We start from the raw sequence: 27,756 nt of genomic DNA on the forward strand, positions 1-27,756 counted from the left end.
AGATTTTGACAAAGTGAGGGCCTCGGGATTAGGTAAAAATGCAGAGTCACCTTTAGGCCCTTTCCATTACAGTTTCTATTCATTAATCATTATTAATTAAACAAAGTAACTGCCACACAGTGAACCTGGGGCCTTGGGGGTCCAAGGTGCCCCTTTTTGCCAGTTGTTAATCCAGCCTTGGTTGTATCTACAGTATGTGAAGTGAACAGTCTTCAGTTTGAGGCTCAGGCATTAACTCAACTACAGTTTTGTAATGTCAAAGCTTATTGGCCAGAGCCATGCAACTCCACGTGAGTGTTAATCCTCTCTTGGTCAGCCCTGTTGCATTCTGCTAACTGGGGACACCACCACTCCACAAAAAAACCAACAGATTTTAGTTTGACGAAGCATTTTTGCAATACCGACTCTCTAACTCTCATCTCTCTTTTTTCGTTTTTTATTGCCTCTCCGTGTAATTTTTAGTGGGAAGACCGTTTACTTCAATTAAGGGCCATTTTAGTTTTGGTCTTTTTTTAACACCTCAGAAAATGGGGATTGACTCTGGAGTCAATGTTTCAGATGATGTTTCACTTTACGGGGGAAAAAGTGCCTTTACCCAAGTGGAGCACAACATAGTGGCTGGATATCTTATCACTGCAGGTAACAAAGACGAGGCCACCGATGGCAGTAGAAGTAGAGGATGAATAATGTGAATGTTGTGAATTCTCTGATCGATGTTCTTCTGTAGAAAGTAAAAGTGTGTAATTCTCTGGAGTCAGGAGCCTGCATTCAGTCTTTGTTCTAACTTTCAACACATCTTACAGTTAAGTGTCAAACCATCAATAGTAAGCTGGGAGGGAATTTAGAGTATTATTGGCTGTGTGACAAATTCATTCATCCTAAAGAATGAGATTTTAAAAACACGAGGGGTAAAGAAAACATGACTGTTTCCAAGCCACTGATGGTGAAAGTCCATTGTTACCTTTTGAAAAAGTGTCCTGATAGCATCATGTAACTGATCCAGGTCTTGAATTCCTAATTTGCATTTCTCTCATGGCAACTTCATTAAGACTGAAAGTGACTGACAATGATTTTCTTAATTAGCATCACCATTTCTTTTCTGTCTTCTTCTTTTAAGATTCTGTCCATCTTGTATTGATCGTGGTGTTTTGATCTTTCTTGCCTGAATTCTTTAGCCTTGCTCGCATCAGAGCACCTTTCTTGTTCCCAAAATGAATCAGATTCACAGAAGTTTTTCACAGCAGATATTTCACTTTTCCAGCCAAGTCGCCAGGAAAACATGTTGGCATTTTCCATTGTCCTGCGTGAAACCAAAAGTTACCATTGACTTTATGCTTCTTGAGTAATATTGTTCGGCATGTTACGTAACATTGCATGAAAGTGTGCTAAGTGCGGTTGTTATATATTTACGTTGTTATGTTACGCTATAACAACACAAATCATGATCTTCTTTACCGTAACCAAGTTTTATGTCTTGAACCTACCCAATCGTTTCCCAGCGTTAACCGTGTGTCACTTCTGCAAGCGTGATACAACGCTAATATGACACATATGTGAAAACGTATTTTTGATTCACAAACGTCCATATTCAACGCGATTTGCAAAAACAGTACAACGCCAACATGTTTTCTGGTGACTGGGTTGACTTGTCACAGACACTGATGATAGCTCGGCGCCAAAACATCACTATAATGTAATGCAGCCGGCGGTTTCCATATGTGGTCAACTACTGGCAGCAGATCATATAATTATTACAACAAATGTTAACGAATAACCATAACAATGGAAAATCAATAGATTATTGAGTTATTAACTTGAATACAGTCTTGCAGCCATCAGAGGAAATGTAGCTTAACATGCTTGTGTTTTCGTTACCTCTCTGTTAATGTGACTGCATGAATACAGGATCAGAGGTGTTGCAAGTTTGACTTTTACCTCACACTTTGCCCGCATTCTTCTTTCTCTTCACAGGTGTCATAAGTTTATTCAGCAACATTGTTGTGCTGCTCATGTTTGTGAAGTTTAAGGAGCTGCGCACTGCCACCAACTTTATTATAATCAATCTTGCTTTAACTGACATTGGTGTGGCTGGTATCGGCTATCCCATGTCAGCTGCCTCAGACATCCACGGCAGCTGGAAATTTGGCTACGCTGGTTGTCAGGTTGGTGGAATGTGTCTTCACATACATATTATTTTACTTATAGAGCAACCTACATATACAATAAAAAGGTAATGTAAATGGAATCACGTTTAATGTTGAGATTAGGGGAGGTGAATGTTCTTCTTCAAGGACCCACACTGTAAGGCTAGTCTCCACTGAATGACGCTTAGGTACCCTTGCAGACTGGTTAACTGTGTGAACAGGTTCTACCGACGCCGCTACGTGAACCGCTTCAGCAGGATAATAGTTTTGAATTATTCCATAAAAAAACAGACTCTTGTTTTGTTTCATTTCTACTGCAGTGTATCAAACAGATCAGTATCGCATTATAATGTGAAGTTTAAGGTTCTAACAAGATGTTTTTCACATTTAGGATATTTTCATGTTACGATAAGATAGTCTCATGTTGTAACATCATCACTTACACTGTTTCACGATTCACGTTTTAATATTATAACACTTATGGCTCATTTACACAATTTGAGTAGTTTTGACTTTGTGCTCGAGACATATCAAGTTCTAACGTGAAACGTTTTACACTATAACAACTAGTTAACTGTTAAAACAAGAAAAGTGTCTTGATATAACGTGATACGTTTGTATGTTGTAATAGCATGAAAACATTTTGTTATAACAAGAAACCTTTCACATCATTACGAGATAATTACGTTTCTCTTTACCTGGTGTGAAAAAACAGTTGAAAATGCTTGCTGGGCGGTTTTTGTAGTCATATATTCTACATATTGTTTCAAAATGTATGTAAATATATGGGAATTATTCATAAGACCCAGTCAGGAGGTTCCCCAGCCTTGTAGTTCTCCATGTCGTCATGCTTTCTACAACCTTTAAAATCTCACACTAACTAACGTGACTGTTTCTGAGCCTACCATGAGAATCTACTTATCTGCAGGCTGAGGCACGTTCTCATCAGCTGCTACACTGCACAAGGCCACGTGTTTGGATTCTTTGGGCAGATTATGTTTCCCCTCAGCCTTTGTTATTGCACGGCTATATTGTGCCATAGATGTTATTCTGCAGTGAGAAGCAGAGCAGGGAAAGCAGAGTGTTCGAACAGTGCCTGTGTACCTTTACTACAACTGATTTTCTAAAAGTTTACGTCTATTCAGTCAGTCAATACAATGCCCTCCAGTGGGTCAGATAGTACTGATCAATGCCAGTTTTCCTCAAAGCACCACGGACGATACAATAATTGTATCCATCTAGTGGAAATCAGGTATGCTGAGCAATGCTGCTACAGTAAACCAGCAGCTTGCTGGATGTGTGTCTATCGTCCAGGCAGCCAGTGGTGCAGTTTATTTGTGCTGTAAAATCAACGATGGGAAACCTGAGACTTGTTTGGCTTATCCATCACAGAGAACATACTTATCTGCATTTAATGTTGCCTTAGTTACACATCAATATGTATCAGTTTAATAGCATTGTGTGGTTCATTGCAAACCTTTCAAACTATTCCATTTGGATTTGTATGCAATACATCACATGACATTACAGTCATTTAGCAGACGCTTTTATCCAAAGCGACCTACAATTCAGATTCCATCACATTCAGCTGTAGGCACAGTAAATACTGTAACTTTGCCCAGAAAATAGATTCTACTCAGCAACGTTGTAATGAGTTTAGATTCTGTACAAGTTGATTTCTTATAGCACATTTAAAATGAGAGCCGACAGAAAGAAATTGGCAAATATTTACATAATTCATTTTATGGTCTGTTAAAAATTTGCTAGTTGTAGTTCGTCTCAAATATGAGGACATGCTGCTTTTTCTGTCTGAATATTTTCACGATTCAAACCCTTTTTTTGACAAAGCGTGTATTTGATTAATCCGAGGTAATCGCCAGATGAATCAGTAATGAAAGATAATCGTTGGTTGCTGCCCTAGTTCAAGTTTTGAAAAGCAATGGCTTTGTTTAAGGTAGTTAGAACACGTTAAAATATCAAAACACTTTACTTCAACTAAAGGATTAGTTAGTGCTGGGTAGGTTGGCTGCTACGGAAAACCTAAAAGAAGAAAAAAATACTAGTTTTAATCATTAAACCTCAAGGCCCATTATAACTACACTGACATTAACTAGCTATTATTTGTAATCTTTGTGACCAGATCTATGCAGCTCTCAACATCTTCTTCGGCATGGCCAGCATCGGCCTGCTGACGGTGGTGGCCATCGACCGATACCTCACCATCTGCAGACCAGACATAGGTATCTCTTTCCTGCACTTCTGCTCGCCGTGCAAGGGTGGACTTTCGACCGGGGATGGGGGGACACATCCCCCTCACTTCTGTCAGTGTATTGTCCCTTGATGAAGGTTACATTTTAGAGAGCTGTTGATCCAACTGTGTGATCATTTCGGAGGATGTAGATTATGAAGTAGTTTAACTGTAACGCATCATTTAGAGTGATGCTTTGTTTAACCTTTGCCCTCACGGGCATTTATAGCAAGACATTACTTTTAGCTTGGTGTACCTTATAAACTGGCGACTCATCAAACAATTCCTGATCCCATTACAGTCATCTAGCAGACGCTGTTATCCAAAGCTTACAATTCCGATTATTTCACATTTCTACACCGTAGGGGGGGTTAGGTGTCTTGCTCAAGGACACATCAACATGCGACTAGTGGAGTCGGAGCCGGGGATCGAACCGCCGATCCTCTAATTGAAGGACGGCCCTGCTACCCACTTAGCCACAATTGCCCAGGGTTACTGGTGACCCCTGACCTTTGTTTTAGAGCCGCCATCCAGACAAAAAGAGATCTTACTCGTACACATCAGAATCAACTGTAGCGGGGGGATTAGCATCGCACCTTCATGTTTCTGATGGGATGAACCTTTTCACTTGTAATCAAAACCAAATCAAACCAGTATCTCCACACTGACCCTCCTGAACTGTCATTTGTCTCTCCAGGGCAGAAAATGACGATGCGATCATACAACCTTCTTATCCTGGCAGCATGGCTGAATGCGGTGTTCTGGTCCTCCATGCCCGTAGTGGGCTGGGCTGGTTATGCCCCCGACCCCACCGGAGCTACTTGCACCATCAACTGGAGACAGAATGACGCGTGAGTTATCAGCAGACTGCAGGTGTAACTGCATACTTTACACCTGGCAGAAACTATATCGTTTTGTTATAAAACTATGGAGAAAATTGCTAACTTATAATGACAATTAAATACTGCTGCCACTACTAATACTGCTGCTACTGGGATGATATTGAGTTGTCACAGCTATTGTGTCTCAACTTATTTATCCATAAAAACAATGTGTCCTTTTCAACCAACACTGATTACAAAAACCCGGAAAATAAATACCCACAGATTACTGCAGGTAGTACTGCAGGTAGTACTGCAGGTAGTACTGCAGGTAGTACTGCAGGTAGTACTGCAGGTAGTACTGCAGGTAGTACCCTTTCCTGAACGCCGTAGCAGCTCCTGCATGAAACTGCCATGACATCATTTTCAATGTGACACTCGCCGGTCATAGAGTGCTCCAGGGATGACGTATTTTTGAAGGCCAGAAGCAAACATCACCCTGGTTTCTTCGACAAAAAGCCGATGGGAGTTTTGCATTGGCTGTTGGATTATTGCAGAAATGAAGCTCTTTAGCAGCAAACAAATGATACTAACATCTAGATTTACTACAGTACATCAGGTTACGCTGCTGAAATGTAAAGAATGTCTTAGGTCTTAGCTTAAACCCTTCATAAGTTCATCTGATTATAGGCCTTCAGTCATGGAGCAGTCACAGCAGCATCATGAGCTACAACTAAACTCACAGAAACAACAGTTTCAACTGAACAAACGGATATCTATGATTATGAGCAGGAACGTTTCAGACCAATTTATGTTTCACAAGCATTGAACAAATATTGATGCAGTTTACAGTAATTCTGGATAGTGCTGGAGCAAAATACACTGGCCATGTTTAGAACATTTTAAATGGTTTGGCTATTATACTGCTACTACTATGTTATGCTATTACTATTACAACTGTAATTAAGGCAACTTTGAATTGATTGCAAAGGATTAGGATTACTCTGACTTTTAAAAGTCAGCCAGACCAAAGATGAAACATAATCCAGTGTGTCAATGTTTGAGCAGACACTAACTAACGTTTCCTCCACAGCTCCTTCATCTCTTACACTATGGCTGTGATCGCTGTGAACTTTGTGTTGCCTCTGTCCGCCATGTTTTACTGCTACTACAACGTGTCGGTCACTGTGAGGAGATACAAAGCCAGCAACTGCCTGGACAGCATCAACGTCGACTGGTCGGATCAGATGGATGTCACCAAGGTGAACGCTGAACCACACTGAGCCATCGAGCTCACGCTTCTTTCCTCTGCTCTGCTTAGTTAGTGTTCCACTTATGACGGCACGCAGCTTTGTCGTAGCCCTTCTCTTTAGCGGTTAAACAAACTTGTCCAACATCATTACAGAGGCATGTTTTGGTTGTCTGTCTCACATGCATCTGTATTTGAATCAATCTCGTCTTTATGGGCCACTTTAACAGCGTAACGATGACCCAAAATGTTTTTTGAATACATCCGATAAAAATCGTCACAAACAGAAAAGTTCCGCACTGAGTCTGATGCGTTTTTTTGAATGCTATTTGTTTTTTTATTTGCAATACAAGACAAAACTGAATTGATTAATAATGAATGAATTATGTTAATTGTGAATGAATGACATTAGCGAGAAGAATCGTTTAGCTGCCTAGAGCACAGTGATTACCATCGAACCTTTCCTACATCCTTTGTTTTTGTGACCATCTCCGATTCCAAGCTGTTCTGTGATGAGCTTCTACAATCTGTTAAAATCTGCGTGACTCTGTTTGTCGTAAAGTGCTTTGTGCTGGGAGACGAATGAACCCAGTGAATCACCTCAGATGCCATTTTAAATGCTGTTTTCATTCAGGGCAGCTCTGAGCGGTCAAACAACTCTGACGGACGCAAAATAACGCAGAAAAATCTACTTTATTGAGAACACTGGTGGACGATGTGTAAATGGGATTTTCACAACATGAGGTTGCATTTATTTTCAAACGTATAACAATTTTGCATGACAAATATGGACTTGGTGTCTTAAAGTTCATAGAAGAACAATTCTATTCTGCTTCATCTTACACATGTAGTTATAGGACTGTGAGCAACAATGTGGCTTCATTCAATTTACTCTCTCCTTTATACTATATACAATACTTTTGCCTGTATTATATGAGTGTTTGTGGCCGGCAGATGTCCATGGTGATGATTGTCATGTTCCTGGTGGCCTGGTCTCCGTACTCCATAGTGTGTCTCTGGGCCTCCTTTGGTGACCCCAGGACCATCCCTGCCCCCATGGCGATCATCGCTCCACTCTTTGCCAAGTCCTCCACCTTTTACAACCCCTGCATTTATGTCATTGCCAACAAAAAGTGAGTGTTTTTCTCGTCATTATGCTTTGATAATAGTTCATGTGTGTGTAGATGTACTTGTTGCTTGTGAGAGGCAGTTGTGAGGATAGAGAGGGGGGTCATGGGCCCATAATGAGACGGTGGGTCCCTGGGCACAGACATAGAAAAAGGGCAGTAATCTCAGAGTAATGTGTTAATGATGTACTGTATTTTAAATTGATGAGTGGATGATCTCTTCCTGCAGGTTCAGAAGAGCCATCATCGGTATGGTTCGATGTCAAACCAGGCAAAGAATCACCATCAATACCCAGGTTCCCATGACAACCTCCCAACAACCCCTGACCCAGTGAGCTGAAATCCCATCGTATTAAAGTATCCTGGCAGTAAAACCATTTATAGAAGACTGCTACGGTGAATTAACATGAATCAGTGTCAGTGTTTCCCTCCCAGTCTAATGCACTGTGGTGTTTACTGTGTACATTCCACTTGCCGTGACATTGTAGTCGATGTGTGAGTTCTGGTAAAACTGACAATGAAACTCTTTGTGTGTGCGGACTGCATTCTTCCACTGCTACAGAAGCGTCCCCTTTGCTTGGAAAAGGCTATGTGCTATCTATGCCCATACCGCAGTGCCACCTCTCTCATCAGATACGATAGCATTTCATTTAGTGACACTGACATTGTAGCCCACATCAGAATCCCAAGAACGTTTATTGGACATGTAGAAATTCATTTTGATTCTGTTTACACCTGGTATTATTATTATTAATGCGTCTCGAGGGACCGCTTGTGATTGGACCGCTCTGTAAGAGCCAAATGAGACTTAGTAAGATGTCTTAAGTGATTTATGTAACAAAAATGTGGAAATGCTCCTTTAGTTGCGCTACTGACTACGTCACAGCCAATAGCCCCCAGTTGAAATAATCAGCCTGCGGAGCGAGTTAGTTTTTTGACCGTTGCTTCTTGTAACTTTATTTTTAACAGGTAACGTGGACTATCGGACGGGGGGAGGATTGCCGCTACACACTATATGCACGGACATCATTTCTGTTTGCAAAGACCAGATGTTGTTTTTAACCAGTTTGTATTTTGAATGAATTCATTCACGTATTTGTGCCGAGCAAATAAAGTAGTTAGCTAACAGTAATATTTCATTAACTGTGACGCTGAAGGACACCGGTGTTGTATCAAATACTGTTTCCCCATCGATGTGTGTCTTTCCCTACCTGAACCTGAGTCAACCGATATCTGGAACACTAACCACTGCTCAAGGAGAGAAACAGACTACCGGCACCTTAAATGTCAATATGACAACTTTGCCCATTCCATTAGTTTTTACTGGCTCTCTTGCATGACACATGCTTTAGTGATGATTGGTAAGAAATATCTTTAACCAGATATTTCCTCACTTGGAGGAACTACAATTATCATCCTGCGGTTGGATCCCTCCACCAACCAGTCATTTAAAAAGTTACATCCATTTCTTTCCAAAATGTCATCATTTTATAATGTTAGAAATGTGAAATAATAAGCATATGAATTCTTGAGTTCATGCCAAAAAACGTGTTTTTTAGTCAAGCAGATGTTTGTGCAAAAATTTGAAGAAATTCCCTCCAGATGTTCCTGAAACATCTCGTCCATCCGTCTATTCCCGAGAACAGACGGATGGACGGACAACCTGAAAACATAACGCCTCCGGCCACATCTGTCTCCGGCCACATCTGTCTCCGGCACGGAGGCATAAAGAAGTGACCTTCACAGACACAGACACCTTCAATGTGGCCCAGGACACCACTTCAGAATGTCCTGTTGGTGTTTTAATATTATGTCATATTTATTTGTTATTGTTGATGCATTAATATAGCAGTATTTTCATATTTTAGATGATTGAGGTGGAGTTTTAACTTGTATTTACAAGTTTTATTTAGTGTTGGGTAGTTTCATAATTATAACAATGAACACAAATCATATAAACTGATCATATGTTTTGTATATTTAAGATAATTACGGTACAGTTCCCTGTGAAATCTAGTGTAGGACAATAACACAAACTAAAAGTAATTATATAAAGTACAAGAACCCCAAAGTATTGGGTGGCATAATGGTCGCTGTCATATTATTGAAGTATTATCAATGCTACATCAAGAAGTATTTACATTTCATTTCTGTTCATGTTTTGAATGCAACATGTTAATCTCCAACATGAATATTGATAGTGGTGAAGTGAAGTACTTACACTGCTGCTTTGTTGCTGCTGGGGTCAAAATAACATGAAATAAAAGTCATGGTTCACATAAAGTAATTTCAGTAAATATTTATTCATTCAACTCTTCACCTCCAGCAGGTTACCCATCCAACACTTCCATTATTGCTCACAAATGCAAACAAGCACAGAGGCAGAATGCATCATCATATTATACGGGTGGGTCTGATAATCATGGCTGCACTGTGCTGGCGATAGAAAACTCAATGTGCAACAAGTTAAATTTACAAAAAAACATGAAAGAATTTGTAATAAATGTTTCCAGGAAGAAGAAGAAGGCGGCTGCATGAATATCCTTCATGTGATGAGCACCAGATCAGAAATAAAGTGAAAATGATCGTCAGTAGAACTAGCCCCATGATGGGAGAACAGCGGTGATGTTGAACTGTAAGAGTCAGTTACAGTAGATAGACAGGAGCTCTACCCGTTCAGAACGCAATGCCTGAATGACTCACTGTGTGCGTGGCAGTGGAGTGGATGTCTTTAAAGCCCAGAACCACACTCTGCTAAATGAGCCGACACTGGAACGCAGACTTTTGAGGACTACAGCAATCTGCAAAATGGGACTTTAGTAGATCAGGTGACATGTGAATTTTGATTACAAGTAAGAATGTGATTATTTGATCATCTGCAATGTCGATTCAGATCAGCAGCCACCTGCGTTAGCCCTTCAAACAGACCACAAAGTCGAGCGAGCCTCATCCTGAACGCGCTGAATAGGAGAAGGCCTTACGTATCTACAGGGGACTGTGGATGCTCTGGTCTTGTACAGGTACGGTATTCCTGCAGTGTTTCACACGCTGGTGCCGCTTCAGGCGACATTGTTCTCCAGCCAGCCTCTGATCTCGTTCTCATTCCTCTGGATCCATGCGATGTTGTTCCGCACCGTCTCCAGTGCCTGCTGCCGAGGCATCTTCCCGGCACCGGCGTTTGGGTTTAAACTGAAGAAGTGCTCCATCTGCAAGGGTGGCACGGAGAAATGTGTTTCAAGAGGCCTGAAAACAGGTCAACCTTTTATCCCCTTTTTCAGCCATCAGTAGATAATACCCCATCCTTATGAGGCCTTAATTCATAAATACAATGGTGAAAAGTTTTCACAATGAGGAAAATGTATCAAAATGTCTATAGAAACTCATCCATCCACCCAGTGGGTTTAAAACACACCTTTTGGCAGAATTGTTAAACATTGAGGCAGGCAAACGGCACAGCACAGAAGCAGTCAACCAACCAACCACATCTATGTAAGGAAATGAGATAGATCCGTGAGGGGTTTTGGGAAGTTTCTATGGAACTTTTCATTCATTTTGCCTGCATAAACTTTCACCATTGTAATCCACTTTGAAAGACTTTGATACAAGCTGACTACAATCAGTGGGCGCAGTCACCTTTGAGGCCTACTGGGAGTATTTATTACTTTTGTGAAAGATTTTAGTGGAGTATTTCTTTCAGAAAGAATCATTAGAACTGTGCATGAAGATAAACTACCCGCTCTTCAGTCAAAATAACTCGATTGTTCAAATCAATAAGCTAAAAAGATGCCATTATTTGAAGAATGATAAAGAAAGTAGGAGATAGTTGCACAAAAAGGACAGTGCCAACCTTCCATAGCTGGAGCTCTGTGTTGTAGGTGGTGGTAATCCGACCCAGTAGGCGACCAAGGTTCCTGTCATTGATGGTGTACCTGTTGAGAAAGAAAATGAATTACGGTCGGCGACCCCTCTCCTGTCGTGCCCCCTCCCACCCCGCCAGAGCATGCACGTAATCTTTCACCCACCTCTCTCAAATCCCTCTTCCTCAAGTATCTCGCCAGTATTCAACCGTTTATCTCCAGCAGCACCCCCTTCTCCCATCCTCCCTTAGCCCATCAACACACGCCCTTCAATTTATGTTCCTTTCCCAAAAAGACGTGGCAAACAGAGAAGGCCAATTCTTTACCAGGGTGTCTGGTGCCCGCACCAGGAGTCGCTGCCCCCCACACCCCAACCACACCTGCGGACCCTGTACACTCGTTAAGGCGGTGGTGGGCCGTTGGGGCCAGCTAAGCCTTCTCTGCTGGCCTAAACAGAATCACAAAGTAGACTTTCGGTAGACTTTGCAAATTAAAGTAAATGGGGACGATATTGTTGATTGTCATAGTCTTCAACCAATCAGATCTTTAGTTTGACATGTTGGGCGTATTCTTTGACATGTCAGAATATTCTAGGTAGCCTGCTACAAATACATCAGCATTAAGCATTAAGGTGCAGCGTGATTGGTCAGTGGGCTAGCGTGACTGTTGTCACTAGCTAGCTAGCAGAACTTAGTATTAGTAGTAAAAGTTCAAGTTGAAAGATATGTAAGAAGTTATGATATTCTTAGCGTTTTGCTTGGTGTAGATTCTTTTTTTTTTTTACCTAGCTTTGTTTTTTTAACACTCAATGGCTGAAGGAGCTGAACCCCGCAGCTAGCAGCTCTGACCCAGCGTGGAAAATAATTTGTAACAACGGTATTTCTGGCTGACAGCGTCGGAGAAGCGTTGAACATTTTATGGCTGGGAATGCGTTTTATTTGCAACTGAGCGTCTTTGTGTTTGGAGCTGTTTGAAGAGTTTGTTCCCTTTCTCATCAATGGTTTCACGCAATGTTTTCATCCAGTCATGAAACTTCCTGTATCTGCAACAACCTTCAGTCTGCGCTCACTGAACCATACACCGGCGACACCCTATCGGTTAAACAGGTCAAAGAGGGATTTGTGAGTATTATTTTGAAGATAATACTCCGGCAAAAAGAGGCATTGATTAAGACGTATCTTCCCCACACATTCCAAGCATCAGCAACGTCATTTCTGGTCCTTGTGGCACTGACCTGTTGACCAGGTAGTCCCAGTTGAGTGTGGTCCAGTCCCAGGCCATGTTCTGCCCCAGTGGGTTGAGGGAAACATATCGTACCACAGTGAACAGATCCTGACTCCTCACCACACTCTCATTTTTAGAGGCCTCCAGGAGCCTGATGGGCAGAACAAAGGTTATTCTCTCCACATACATACTGCTCATAATGATTTTAAAGATGATCTTGTGTGTAAAATCCAGTCATATTATCAGACTAAAAGTAAAAGCGGTGCGACAACACAAAGGAATGTCCCAATAGAACGTTAGAAACTAAAGGTTTACAACTTACATCAGACACTGTTGAAACATCACAGTTCCCATGGTCAGGAATGAACCTTCATGTTAAACATTCTATATATTTATTAGTGCTGGGCAAGTTAAAGTGTTATTATCGCGTTCATTAATTAACGCCAACAATTATTTTATTGCGCATTAACGCAGTTTAAAAAAAAATGCAATACACACCGTTGATGCCAGCAAATCACCCAAACAATCAGTGGAGGGAGGCTTCGACAGACTACGTGGATGCAGCGTGCGGGACAAGTTTAGATAAACAGAAGCAACTGTTCCGTATCGCCCGTATCCTGAGGGCCGATCTGCCGACCTGAGTCGACTGCTGTCGGGGAAGCTAACTGATGCGACAGAGAAGTGAATATCCACAACCTACAGTAGGTTCGTGTTGTGGAAGATGTCGGTCTGAGGAACGTTCTCAAGGTGCGTTCACGTCTCGTTTGGTGTGAACGCACTTTTAGGATCAATGAATGACGTCACGTATGATCGCAGAAAATCATGCGATTAAAAATGTTACTCGTTGCTCAGCACTAATATTTATATATGAGATATCAGTTTCATCTCACTCTATTGCAGTGAATTGATTTTCTCATCTAACTGAGGGTGAGCAGGCAAAACATAAAACTCTCCCTACGAGTCCAAAAGTGTCTGCAAAGCAGTTTGAAACAGTCCATGCAGAGGAAGCGAGAGTCCCCGTTCACCACAGCACCACCCAGTCCAGTGCATTGTTTAAAAGGAAAACCATGGTTTATTACAACACAGGTTTTACTTTCATAGGTCTGGCGAGAAGTAGTCATTTTGTCATAGACTTCTATACAACCAGAGGAGTCGCCCCCTGATGGTCATTAGAGAGAATGCAGCTTTAAGACACTTCAGCATTGTCTTCCCTTCTCAGAACTGGAGGTGGCCACCTGATCTCATCCCAGCCAAAGTGATCAAATGAAAGTGTTTTCAGGTTATCAGGTCAACCACTCTGTATGACGAGTTGTTATGAATCACCTGTAGAGGAGTTCCACGTTCTCCACAGAAGCCAGTCCATACAGCAGCTTGTCCTTCTCTTGAGCCAAAGAAGTGTTTTCGTACCGCTGGAACATTATGTTCCACTTTGCTTTGGTGCCCGAGTTCTTCATGCCATATCGATAGACCAGCAGCCTCAGGTTCACTGCCACGCTGCTGCAGGTCGAAAAGCCAACAAATGTTAATGTCAGGTTCTGAAACAAACAGCTGTGTTTAAAAGGTATTGTTTGAGGTGTTGCTTTTCTGGTTCTCACAGAAGACTGGTGAAATGTTTACAGGGTGGCCATGGCATCCCTGCTTAAATGTTCTTGCTATTTGAAACATTATTGGTAAATGTCAGGTGTGGGTGAAAATGACTAAATGACATACTATGACACATGATATTTTGAAAAAATGATACCTGATTTCCCCACTGATCCACTGGTCGAAAATGCGAGAGGCTTGGTTCAAAGCTTCCTGATCTCCCATCTGACAGGCGATGCTGAGCGCCGTCTCTCTCAGTAACCTGCCACACAGCCAGCAGAACACATGACACCCATTTCACATTGTGGTAAAGTAACGCATGGGTTAGCATGGGGTTAGCATAAAAGAAGGACACGTGTTGGTAACAGTAACGGGATTGTGACTGCTCGGTCTGTACCTCAGCGTCTGTGTTCCGCTATCAGTCCATCCAAGTAGTGTTGTGAGTGCTTTAACATGGTTACGAAACAGTTTCTAGAAAGAACAAACAACAACATGGTTCTTGATTAAGACAAGACACTACAGGCAGAACCAGTTTTCATGCACTAGTCAATTTTGGTCTATTTTGCTTTCACAACATGTCTTCTCCCAGACCAGTGGAAAACATCCGAAACATACATTTAGCTGTTTCTTTTACCCCTTAGTGTCTGTGGATCTCTGCTGAATTCACCTAAAGTTACCGTTAGATAGTGCATTATTTGCACATTTAAACATAACATTTCAGAAATGTAATACAAAAATAATTGTCTAAATGTAAGTAATTAACTGGGCAAGTTTCATATTTTTTCCCTCTATTCACCTGTGTGGATTCAAAATGTATATAAACTTTCAAAACATATCTTTAAAGGCTGCTTTCTCTAAATGAGTTTGACTCTGACTCAGAGCCAGAAATCTCCACTTCAGTAGCTCTTACATACACCAATTAGAATCAGAATCAGAATCAGAATCAGAACCGTTTATTGCCATGGTATGTTGAACATACAAGGAATTTGACATAGGCCATTGAAGGTCAAATAATATTCATATAAATATAATAAAAATGTTTTAAGAAATCTTATGTATACATTTATGTGTCGGCTTATTGGCTCTGAACATGGGTTCGGGTTAAATGTTCTCATCTTGGTTTTAACCAACATGAGGTTTAGTAGCACACGCTCCCCGTCCCAGCTGGAGACATCGGTACAGCTGTCCGTTTGTAAGGCTTTTATTGTTCTTGTATATCATTTTATGTATTTGTCTTACATGGACCCTGAGTCTGAAATAAAGTTTGATTGATTGATTGACAATAACAACAATAATAATAACAATAATAACAATAATAATAATGATAATAATAATAATAATAAAAGTCACAAATTTACAAGAAAAAAACTTCAGTCACTTCAGTCTGCGAGGTTGGATCGACCTCATCACACCATAGACCCAGCAGAGAGCAAACCATATGACCTATATTATGTCTATTTATGTTCATAAAAGAACACACTTATATGTATTACATCACATTACAGTCATTTAGCAGACGCTTTTATCCAAAGCGACTTACAATTCAGATTTGATCACATTTCTACACCGTAGGCACAGCGACGGGGGAAATGTTTGGGGTTAAGTGTTTTGCTCAAGGACACATCGACATGCGCCTAGTGGAGCCTGAGCCGGGGATCGAACCGCCGATCCTCTGAAGGACGACCCTGCTCTTCACTTAGCCACAGTCGCCCCCATGTACCTTTCAGGACCTTTGCCTTGCTCAGTGCTCATCCAGCTTCCTTGCTTACTAATTTGAATGAAATTCAATCGCTCACATTACCACAAAAACAATTTTTTATTACTTTACTGACTTTATCTCTGATTTTTTTCACCGAATATGTAACCCCCTCATCTGGCTCTGTAAATCACAGATAAACATCAAGCTTAATGAGGTTTTAAACTTGAAGGATCAGCAGCTCCCTCACCTGAAACAACGGGTAGAGTGCAGCATTGCCTGACAGCATGTCCCGGACGTATGCGATAGAGGAGGCCACACGGTCCCACACTATGTAGTCATCCTCATTAGTCAGGTACTCGGTAAGATTGAAGGCATTACCGTAATCTATAACATCTGCCCTGAAACAGTGAAAACAGTCGTTGGCATCTCTGTATATGATGTCATCGATGTTGATACCGTGTGTTTTGGGCTGAAATCTTACCTTGCAAGAGCAAAAACATCATCAATGTAGCTTGTGCGATCAGCTGCATCAAACTCCTGTTGAAGACAGAGTCAAAGAGAATGTTACCATCACAGTAACAGTGAGTTTGGTGTCTATGATGAGAGATCATTGTGTCATTAAAGGCTCTGGCTCTCGGTGTTCTTACTCGTCCACTTCAAGCTAAGAAGTTGGCATCAACGGTAAAAAGCATAATTCAGCTCAGAATGTTTAGATGACACGCATGTGTCTGGTAGCTTTAAATGTAATACTGGCTGAATGTGGATTAATGGTGCGATTTCAAGAATAAAGTTGTACTAACTTGAGGAAAGAAATCAAAATTGTACAAGATTAAAACATGAACATTTCATGAGAAAATGTAATTATAAGAAGTCATAGTATTATGAGAAAAAAGGGAGGGGGTGTATGTGTTACACATTTTTTGTCTCGTAAAGTTATGACTTAATTCTTATGATATTATCACTTTGATCTCATAACTTGTCTCATACTTAAAATATATAGGGAAAAAAGCAGAAGGACCCCTGTGGCTTCTACTCCGTTCTATTTAATGCAGCAATAGAAGTGCACACCCGGTGTAATGCTGCTGGTTTACTATCATTCAACACAGCACATGTTGAAGTGAATGTATGATTGTGGTGTCAATGCTCACCCTTACACAACACCTCAGCCACCTAACTGTACGATCACCAGACTTTAACATCATTCTGTAACTTCCCAGTGGTGTTCCTGATGTATTCAAATTCAAACAATCCCAAAGTACTAAATCTTTCAGTTGTTTCCAAAAAAGGACTCAGCTAGTGCCAGCGCTCACATTATTCATAACCTTATTCTGATTAACTCACTTTGGCTAACCTGCGTTACTGGTTTTTGATTATGGCTGAGTGGCCGTTTCCCTTTGAAAAACACAGACTTGAATCAAATGCAAGCGGCACAGCAGAAGACGAGGGTGAGCAACCTTAACAGCAGTCAAACATACTGAGACAAAGCAGAAATACACACATCTAAACCTGAAGATATGCCGGGTAGTGTGTACATGTGCAGTGTGCTTCTAGATCTCTGAGAACAGCTCACCAAGTGGTTGTCCTGAAGCTGTTGACTGATGGCGTTCCACATGTGGTCGTCATGGTTGACCCTGTAGAATCCAACGTGATCGTTGTTGACCTTCAGCAGGCCGTCCACTGAGGCCGAGTAGTTACTGAGGACATGCTCTGAAAACCAACAGTCATTTTGAGAGTGTTTAGTGTGTGAAGGAAAAATCGCTGCACGGGTCAATTTCTGCTGTAAAATAAAATCTCTGATTTGAGTGTTATGAAAATAGTCCTTTTTTGGCAAATGCAATCCATCTTCTCATCCTCATAATAAGAAAATAGATCTTGACATCTTGACAAATTTGACATAAGTCATTGGCTGAATTAGTCTGTACTGATTCAATATTTTTTTTTTATCATTTTGAATGTTTTCAAGATGATATTTTAATGGTAAAAATATGTATTAGCATCATGGAAAGTTTGTAACTAACATAGTGTAGGTATAAAATGATGTTGAATGTTGTATTTCTCTGAAGTATTTTCCACAGACTACTGAACATGTAGCTGTTGTTTTTCCTTCCCTCTTGCAAGTGAATAAACTGACAAAGACAACTTTGAATCTTTTGAAGACTCTATTATTGATTTGTGAACAAAACTCTTTTCTCCCGATTAACATAGAAATCTTCCATCACAATATCAATATACTTGAGCTGAGCATACTACCTGCGCTGCTCTTGTCAAACATCGCCAACATATCTTTGTCGCTCTTCACAGAGTGCCATTTGACTGGAATGGTCCATTTGTACCTGGAACAAAAACACATTATTTCTTATTAATGCACCGATACCTACACATCTAAAACAACGACGCTGTTGTGTTACACGTCACGTCGGCATCTGCGACTTCCCGCAAGTCGGTTTATACGGAAGCTTTTTGCAAAAGTTAGCCTCGCTACGGTCTTTGCAATGGCAGCAGTACACATAAAAATGGCCGCCGTTCTGACCGTCCTGCTCTATAGATTTGAATGGGTGCTGAGCAGGAAGTGTACTGTGGCTTTATTGGAGCTTTTTCACTGAAAACAGCTGACTGCCAGAACAGTAAAGTCGAGGGCCCTTAAAAACAAAACTGTAAAGTGAAAGCTAAGGGGAACTACACAGTTGGTGACAATTTTATCTTCTTCGTATCACTGACCCAAGAGGTGAAGGAGGCTGGCTGGTATCAGCTTTAGGATCCAGGAGGAATCGCCTTTGGCTCAGTTTGGCATCCATCTCCGAGACAGACAGGTCCAGCACAGGATAACCCATCTGTTTGGTCCATGTATCCATCACGTCTGCAACCGGCAACCCACTCACCTGGTCACAGAGAGGAGGAACCGGCTACTGCTCAGAAAAATTCACAGACAAAACCTAAAGCAATGCTCCACCATTCTGGAGAAACATGCTCAAGTTTTCTTTCTGAGAGTGAGATGCTGAGGTCATAATCAATCTCACGCCTATAAATTAATAAGAGAAATTTAGTCAGGATGTGATTAGACTAGCTTAGCATAAAGACTGGACAAAGGGGGAAACAGAAACAAATATATACATTAAAAATAAACGCGCTTTATCACATTTGGTTTGATTTAAAGCTGCAGTCGCTATCTCTAATAAAAACGACTTTTCTGTCATATTTGCTCAAAGTGGTGCTATAGCCTGACAGCAGTACATGAGTCAGTCTGTGAAAACAGCGGCCTCCTTTTAGTGCTTCTCGTGGCACCGCGCCAGAAGAAAAACATCCAATCAGACCGGAGGACTTAATCTAGCCCTGGAAGATTCAAAAGCGATAAAGTTCAAACATACATCGGCGAGAGATGCCCAGAAGTTGGCCGTTTTGGCGTTCTTGAAGTAGTAGTCTTTCAAATATTTCTGGTGGAAGAAGATGAAAAAAGGCTTTCATCAATCATGTGATGGAAACTTTAATGAACATGAATCAAAAGAGCTGCATCCATTTGTTAAATATCTGCCGTGAACCTGCAGCCGACTTACTCGACAGCCGTCTCTGAACACGTCTTTGCCCATCCAGTCCTCCAGCATCCTGAGAATGGACGCTCCCTGTATGAAGTTGGATCATTTTCATTACAGACAGTATTTCGCTGCATGATAATTCATTAACTGCATCCAGTAGTTGTACCTTGCTGTACGAGATGGCATCGAACACGGAGGTGATCTCTGCTGGGGTCGACACGCTCACGATGATCGGGTGAGAGGAGAGGAGGGCGTCGTCCACCATGACAGGAAGCACGTCACTGATGATCATGATGTCTCGCTGTAGGCCACAGGAGGGACACAAGGGAAAGTCTTCAGGACCGACCGGTCAACTGACAGCGGGATGGATTGTGGCGCCGTTAGAAGGAGAACTCACCATGCCCCAGCTGGGTTCAGCTTTCTCCACACCGATGTACTCAAAGAAACTGGCAAAGCCCTCATTAAGCCAGAGGTCATCCCACCAATCCATGGTCACAATGTTCCCAAACCACTGGGAAGGAGATAACTGATGTGAGCTTTCGATGGTCCAAACAAAGGAGATTATGTGGAATTTGCAGGGAAAAAACCTGCTAGGGGTTATCAAGGTGAAAAACTGAACCGTGGGCTACTTTTGATTGCCCATTCTTAAGACGGCCTGCAGAGAGAATCAGGCCTTTGTTTGAGACAGGCCTTCAAGTACACATTGTATAATATTTTAGTCGGAAGACTCCCTGTTTTCTGACCTGCAAACCCAACATATCCTCCATGTTTATGTTGTCTGGATAAATTCAATATAATGTACATTTTCAGAACACCCGTTCAGGGTGTGCGGCCTGTTCTCCTTCCCAGGTCAAACCGCCGCTTTTGTCGCGCCCCCTCTGCGTTTACCGACGCTCACAGACAGGCCACAGCAGGATGAAGCGTGCCTTGGACGGGTTTGTGAGGAGGTGTGGATGTGCTTATTTGTGCTTTAGAACGTAACTGCGGTGAAACAAGGTAAATAAGGTTTTATTTTTCTGATTCACGAGTTTGTTCTCACTGACGCCACTCCCTCTTCAATCCCTCTTTAGCTTGCTCGACCACCGCTGTGCTCTTTCTCTCTCTTTCCCTGTCTCCCTCTCCCTCTCTCTCCCTCTCTCTCTCTCTCTGTCTCTCTCTATCTCTCTCTCTCTCACTCTCTCTCTCGCTCTTTGAGCCGGAGGGGAGGGGCTAATTTTGAATACTGTGTTTACAAAGAAAAACCGACAATGTGACTACATATCATACCTTTAACCCTATACTGTGCAGGTTTAAGGTTAATTGTTCAGTACGTTAGAGGGCCTTGAAAAGCTTGCCACCCAGAAGACTACTTCACACAAATTAAACACATGCTGATCCCTTATTTGAAGATCATAAAACTTTATTGACTTCCCCAAGGCCTCTTATCTCCCATCACAGCAAAACAGCTGATATCTCGGAAAGACATGTGCGTCATAAAAAGATTGAAGAATAGCACATAAAAGATTTGAAACATTTACAATTCTGAACTGTGAACCCTTTTTTTCTTTTGTGTGAAATAAAGATTAAAAAAACCATCATACCATTGCCGAAGCAAAAGGGACATCTTCACATGTGGTTGAATTGTGACACAAAAAACAGAACTGCTCTAAAACTGCTGCATGAATAAAATACACAACTAAAATAAGTCGAGTAATAAAAGTAGACAGCGGTACCTGGTGAACCAGCTCGTGGGCGATGACACTGGCCACTCGTTGCTTGTTGTAGGACGATGACTGGTTGGCATCGTACAGCAGGTTGGTCTCCCGGTAGGTGATGAGGCCCCAGTTTTCCATGGCACCAGTACCAAAGTCAGGGATGGCTATCTTATCTGGATAAAAACAGCACAGAGAGTCCACTGAAGTAACCGCTTATCACAGATTTTTATTGCATTACTGCCTCACTAATGCTTGAAAGTGATATAGTATCTTGAAAGTGCCGGCAATCTTCACATCGATTGTTGGAATGGATGTTCTTTATCCCGCTTTGCTGAATTTCTCATTAACAGATTTCCCACCATCAGTTGTTTCCATGATGTTCACCCTGGAAGATTGGATTGGGTAATGGCTCTATTAACGACTTTCAGTTCATTCGAGATTCTGTGCTTTTTAACCCAGGGAGCATTGTAAAACCCACGAAGTTGTCCCAACTGCATTGTGTTGTCACTGACTTACAGCTGCTCCTCCTAGAGGTACTGATCAGTTCATCTGTTTTCAATGGAATCCCCTTTAACTTTAACACTGAAGTTAGGACAGTTGCTCACAATGTTTTTTTATTTCCTTTCTGGTCAACATACTGATATAACTATTTGCATATCAAAAGTTTTGTTGGGGGAATAAGCAGACCCCCTCACTCTTAAAGGGCAGGTCCATTATGTTTAGGTTTGTTGAGGTTTTTACATGCTTTGGATAAACGTGTCTGCTAAATGACTGTAATGTGTTCTAAAGTTAGCGTACACTTGAACTGACGAGGATCTTTTTAGACCTCTAGCCCAGAGGTTCCCAACCTTTTTTTCGCCACGGACCGGTTTCATGTAAGACAATATTTTCAAGGACCGGCCTTCAAAGTGTGGCGAAGAAACATGACGAAATAAAATGATACGATCGACCGGCATGAAAACAAATATAAAATGCATACAAAATACAACTCACAATAACGCTGAATCAGTGGGAGCCCTGAGCTAGTTTCTCTGCAACGAGACGGTCCCATCTGGGGGTAATGGGAGACAATAACACCCTAAGTGTGTTCCTCATGTCCAGTCTACTTCGTTTTGTTTTGATTGCTGTCACTGCAGAACATCCCGCTCCACAAAGAGGATGTGTGAAATGGAAGCAGGGTTTTCAGTGCTTTAGTGGTGATCTCAGGATATTCAGCCTGGATTTTAATCCTAAACACCAGCAGAGTTGTTGTCTCAAACATCCTTTTAAGGCCACCGTCATTTACAATCTCCAGCAGCTGATCTTCCTCTGTCGCCACATATTCTGCAGAGCGGGTTTTGGCTCATATTGTCTGTTAAATGAAGCTTTAATTTTCTTGGAAGTTGTCGGCTCTTCTTCTGTCTCCTTAGTGGCCTTTCCTCTTTGCAAAGAAGCTCTCCAGAAGTTTTTTACTCATTTTCGCTAGCTTGTGGCCTTAATTTTTGAGGTAACATATCACGTGACCGAGACAAACGTCTTGACATGTCACGATGCACAGGCGGATGCTATTGGGAGAGAATCCGGTAATTTTTCAAAATAATACTTCTTTCAGGCTCTGATAATCAATAAAACGGAAATAATATAGTATGTATTGTTTCTGTGTGGCCCGGTACCAAATGACCCAACCAGCCCGGTTGGGGACCGTTGCTCTAACCTACGTTTTTCTGCTGCTCCCGTCCACAGCCACTAAAGCCACCGTCAGACAGATTTCTCACAACATCATTGATTAGCTTAATTTGGTAACTAGCGGAGGCAACATAGTGTGCAGATCCAGCGGGTTTTCTTGGCACGTGATGAAATAAAAGCATCGATAACAACTGCGATAGGGAACATGCCCCCTGTGGAATAACTCTGCAGACACTAAACAGCCCCTGCATGGACTTTTACATTTGCTATTCTTATCAAAAGACAGACTGTGACCCAAAAAATAAAGTGTGTCTCACTGTGATCACTGTGGTGGAACTACATTGGAACTATAGTCTGAACGTACCCAGTTTTGGGATAGAGTATGTCATGTTGAAATATTCCTCAAAGTAGTCAAAGATGACTTTGGTTGTGTCGGCTGCATACGTTGCAGTTCCTAACTGACTTGGCTGGGCGTAGATTCTCAACTATAGAGGCGGAGAAAGAGAGAACACATATGTTTGCATGCATTGACCACAGTCATTTGCCTGACAGTATAAATCGAATAGTATAAGTTACTTTCAACACTACTTGTCGTCATGAGACGGCATCGAAAGTCACACACAATGGCAAACTCACAGGAATTCCTTGGGCGGAAGTTCTTTCCACATGGCTGAACTGGTGCACAGCGAAACATACCAAATAGGTACTCATTGGAATGGACCTATGGAAGGAGGTCTTCACTTTATTGCCAGGCAGTTGTTGAGGGTTGCCCTGGAAAAGGCAGAGGGAAAGGCTGACGGGTTAATGTGGGTGTTACACAGACTGTGGAGCTGGTTGGATCCCCTGTCCCCCAAATCCAGATTCACAAGATTGATTACTCTGCTTTTAGTATTCAAAGTGTTCACTCCAAGCCTGGCCTCCTCACCCTTTGTTTGTGTTCTTTTCCCTTCCTTCATGGGAAGGTTTGAGTGATTATACTCTTTCCACCTACAGCAACCGTACAGCAGTCCAACATGTTTGTGAATTGTTTTATCGGCAAAGTAACTCCATACATACAAGAAATGCAAAGCTGTAAGTGTTGGTAGTTCTTAGTGACACTTTGAATTTTGAGGATTTATGTTTAGTCGATAAACCACATGGTTTCCCTCCAGAATGAAAATCTTAGATAAACCCTTGATGAAGCTTAGTCAAAATGATTGAACATATTGAATCTTGAACTAGATCGAAAAAAATAAGTGCATTACGTTATGAGATCAGTAAAATATTAAGGATATCAATATATAATAATATATATTATATAAATGAATGCACGCAGAAGGTTTCACACAAGTAATTTGTATATAAATTACTCCACAAAAATATTCCTCAATGCACACAAAAATAGTTATCATATATAAATATCAACAAAATCCACTTATAACCAATATATTTCTAAAGCACACAGAGATATTTCTAGTTTAACTAAATGGAATAGAAATCTACAAATATATGGATTTAAAAAGGATTTAAAATGTTCATCAACATATGTGGATGTTTTTACATCTACAAACAAACTGTTGTACCTGCATTTACAAACTGCTTGTGTGAACTTCATTTGAGTGTTTTTTTAGATTGTGCCCCACAAAGGTATACTAGGTACACTAACACTCAGGTGGGGAAAGGGGTGGAATGCAAATGGTGGAAACTAGTCAAACAGCTAACGTTAGCTTTGGTTGTCCAAACATTTGACTTGCGCACCCCAGCTAAGTGTTGAACCAATCAAATGTGGGCCTTTTCAGATGCGAGCGTTCAAGGACAAATCATGTCATATGCTGTACAGATCGCAAATGAAATGTTAATGTTTGCGTCATTGACTTGAGTCCTACCTCAGCCGGCATGTTGGACAGAGCTCCGTAGCTAGCATCATGAGTAATGGAGATTTTGTAGGTGGCCTTCTTGTTAGGTTCATCGAAGCAGGGAAATGACTTGCGAGCATCCGTTGGCTCGTGATCGGTTGCAGCGATTTTCCTGGTGATCGAAAGGACAGATTATTGCAAATGGGTTTAACACCTGGAGCTCTTCATTGTTGTTTCTTTCCTAAAGTATTTAACCCCCAAAGTGAAATACTTTCAGATGCAAGTTTTTCTTTTCTGATTGAGGACCCTTATGGTATTTTGCATCAGTTACTTTGCATCAGTTACTTCCCCTGACCAGTTTATTAAGTAATAAACACTGAGGAACCAAAAGACTCAACCAGGGCAGTGTGTACTGTAAAAGTAAAGACCTTTACCAAAACCTAAAATTGAAAGTGATTATCCAAAATCTGTCTTTTGAGTACATTGTTTAATTTTCATGTTGGCAAAAGGGTTTCAAAAGGTCCATAGAACCTTTTTAACCTACTTCTGCAGCATGATCCACCTCTCTGTAGTCCATCCACAGTATGAGGTTGTGTATTTATCCAATGAAAGAATGACTGGAACACATTGGGCGTGCAGGACTGAAGTGGATTATGTTTCCGGAGGGGTTTGAAAAGTTTTGACGGGCAGATCATTTTTTCCTCTCCAGTGTAAACATGTGTCTCCGTTGGAATCCACTGTAACGGACATGAACCCAAGCTGAGCCCAGCTGCAGAATGCAATCATTTTACAGCCTCCTACAGCTGAAGAGTGTTCAAAAGAATGCTCCAAAGATCCAAGATTCAACCAACATGTACATTAGTATTAACTCCAAACAAACTGAGCCAAGACTTCACTCAACGGGAGCAGCAATGTGTCTTTATTTGGTCAAAGTTCCAAAGTTGGACAAAACAACTCGGCACTTACTTGCTTTTCTTGGAGCTTTCCACCATGTCTCCCAGTCTCCATCAGTAGATGGAGTTTGCTCATGGCGATGGATCATTTAAATAGCTTAGCAGCTGTTAGGATTTCATCCATAGCATTTCCATGACAACTGAGTAAATTCTATTCGCTGATGAATGCCATGGGATACAGTTAGAGCTCCAGAAAGAGTCTCTAAGTGGCCCTTCAGCTGAGATTCATTTGTCAAATTATTATTTCCAAGGTCGAAAATGAACCTTCAAGCTTGGACTTGGAAGTGCTGTCACTTTTTGTTTGATATGTTATGCGTTGTTATGTGCTTTTTATGGGACAATGACAGCGATTCACAGTCAGACATGGATTGATCACCCAAAACGTAATTTCACATGCCAGCAGCTTTTCAAAAAGTAACACGTGTATCAGGTTATATTTGGGGGAAAAAATCGAGCTGTGCAAACCAGATCCAGCATCTTTCATTAAATGACCAACCCAGAACATTACACATGTTTAGCTTGAAAGCTACTCAAGGGGAATTAGGGTTTGAGTAGAAAAACCCTGCGTTCAATTTTTATTCTTTCCGAAAATGACCTTGGAGTGGGTAAATATCTTGACTTGTCCACTCACTATTCTTCTCCAGAACTTTCAGCCACATCTCTGCACCTCACATAATGATAGTAAGTGGATTTGATATTAATATTTGTTTGTTTTGTTAATACTTTAAGTTATTTGAGGAACTTTGTTGCAGTTTGCCTTTGTAATATTCCAATCTATTATCTACACACTGTAATTTAGTCCTTAGCATATATAAGGACATTTCAAATGTTTCTTAATGTTGTTTTATCAACTATTATAACTCCTCAATTTAAGCATCAATGACTTTGTATAAACAGATAATAATAATACTTCGTATAACATATTTGTAATTATATAGATAGGTATTAGAATACACATATGAACAAATCCTGACAGTATAAAACATGTATTAACCGTTTAAACACATGTACAACTCATTCACAGGCGGGTTTAAAACTAATATGTTTTCAAAACACATTATTACTATGCTATCATATACTACTGAATACAGTCAAAATAAGTGTTTCTTTAAAAACTGAAGCTGCGATCACTTTCTTTTGCTTCGCATATGTTGTTTACTGACTTACTTGGTGACCTCGTCCTCGGTGTAGATGACCCTGTAGAACCCAACCACGGAGCCGTTGAGCCAGCCCTGGAAGTCCAGGCTTAGCACGTACACCTCTCCTGGGCTGGTGGCAGGCAGCTCCTCCGTGGCCTCCACCACCACGTACTGCTGGGGAACGTATTCGAAGCAGCCCCTCACTGCCACCTCCCTCTGGCCCGCCCGGCTACTCAGCATCCTCAGCCTGGGCTGGGCGCTGACAAACGTTTCCCTGATGTGGAGCCACAGATGACGTGTGGGCTTGCTGACCTCCACGTGGACTTCCACGGTGCCCGTGTAGGTGTCCTCCACCAGGTCCGGCTCCAGGTGCAGGTCGTAATGGACCGGGTTCACGTAGCTGGGCAGACGGAAATCCCTCCAGTCACCGCTGGAGTCAGTGGAAGGCGCACAGGGCCCTCTGGCAGGCAGGGGGGGCTGGGTAGGCACTGTCGTGGGGGCTGGTGTTGAGGTACTGGGAGATGTGGTGCCCGACCCGGAGAGGCCCACCCCGAGACCCACCGCCAACGAGCACACCACCACCGTCACACAGATGATGATGACATGCTTAGTGCGGATGCAGTAACGCTTCTGTTGCTTCTCCATCTGCAGGCTTTCGACCATGGTGACTTCCAAACTTCACTGAAAAACACCACTTTCTCCTGGTTCTTAAACTGACCTGAAATTAGAGCTGCATGCTGTGGGCTCTCGCAGTATTTAGATTAGCCGCGTGAGCGGATCCAAAGCTCGCCTCTGTGGTGCTGAGGGGGTGGAGGGAAGAAATAGGAAGAGAGGGGAGAAGAGGAAATCTGTCACAGGAATCACGCTGAGGTAGAGATTTATTCTGTCCTCAGTGCTGCCGAAACGCCTCCTCCTGTTAAACATCTACAATCTGCCTGTAAATCAAGAGCTAAAGTTCAATTTTCAGAAATGCTACATGTTGCTCTC

The 27,756-nt window shown here is 41.7% G+C and overlaps 2 protein-coding genes across 2 annotated transcripts; one reads left to right on the forward strand and one right to left on the reverse strand.

Moving 5' to 3' along the window:
- Positions 1-527: 527 nt before the first annotated feature.
- Positions 528-7,924, forward strand: rrh (retinal pigment epithelium-derived rhodopsin homolog; the record flags this gene model as incomplete). The annotated part of the gene is made up of 7 exons (XM_079175319.1): positions 528-639; positions 1,972-2,162; positions 4,285-4,384; positions 5,090-5,243; positions 6,307-6,475; positions 7,417-7,595; positions 7,819-7,924. 7 exons carry the CDS (start codon positions 528-530, stop codon positions 7,922-7,924), a joined length of 1,011 nt encoding a protein of 336 aa, XP_079031445.1.
- A 1,949-nt stretch (positions 7,925-9,873) lies between these two features.
- On the reverse strand, positions 9,874-27,518 carry enpep (glutamyl aminopeptidase). The gene is made up of 20 exons (XM_079174087.1): positions 26,798-27,518; positions 24,708-24,849; positions 23,479-23,613; positions 23,207-23,327; positions 21,196-21,350; positions 19,881-19,994; positions 19,650-19,784; positions 19,505-19,570; positions 19,319-19,384; positions 18,672-18,832; positions 18,204-18,286; positions 17,524-17,660; positions 16,435-16,490; positions 16,201-16,351; positions 14,652-14,725; positions 14,412-14,516; positions 13,994-14,167; positions 12,681-12,821; positions 11,437-11,518; positions 9,874-10,795 (listed from the first exon to the last, which is right to left on the reverse strand). Exons 1-20 carry the CDS (start codon positions 27,430-27,432, stop codon positions 10,649-10,651), a joined length of 2,880 nt encoding a protein of 959 aa, XP_079030213.1. The 5' UTR covers positions 27,433-27,518; the 3' UTR covers positions 9,874-10,648.
- Positions 27,519-27,756: the final 238 nt, after the last annotated feature.

The sequence above is a fragment of the Pholis gunnellus genome, assembly GCF_910591455.1.
Source record: "Pholis gunnellus genome assembly, chromosome: 15".
NCBI lineage: Eukaryota > Metazoa > Chordata > Actinopteri > Perciformes > Pholidae > Pholis > Pholis gunnellus.

Excerpts from the sequence above, each read along its gene's own strand:
- enpep (XM_079174087.1), bottom strand. The coding sequence starts at position 27,432 with ATGGTCGAAAGCCTGCAGATGGAGAAGCAACAGAAGCGTTACTGCATC. Across the intron at positions 21,351-23,206 it reads ATACTCTATCCCAAAACTGG|ATAAGATAGCCATCCCTGAC; the intron begins GTACGTTCAGAC and ends GTTTTTATCCAG. Across the intron at positions 19,385-19,504 it reads TGTTCAGAGACGGCTGTCGA|AAATATTTGAAAGACTACTA; the intron begins GTAAGTCGGCTG and ends TTCTTCCACCAG.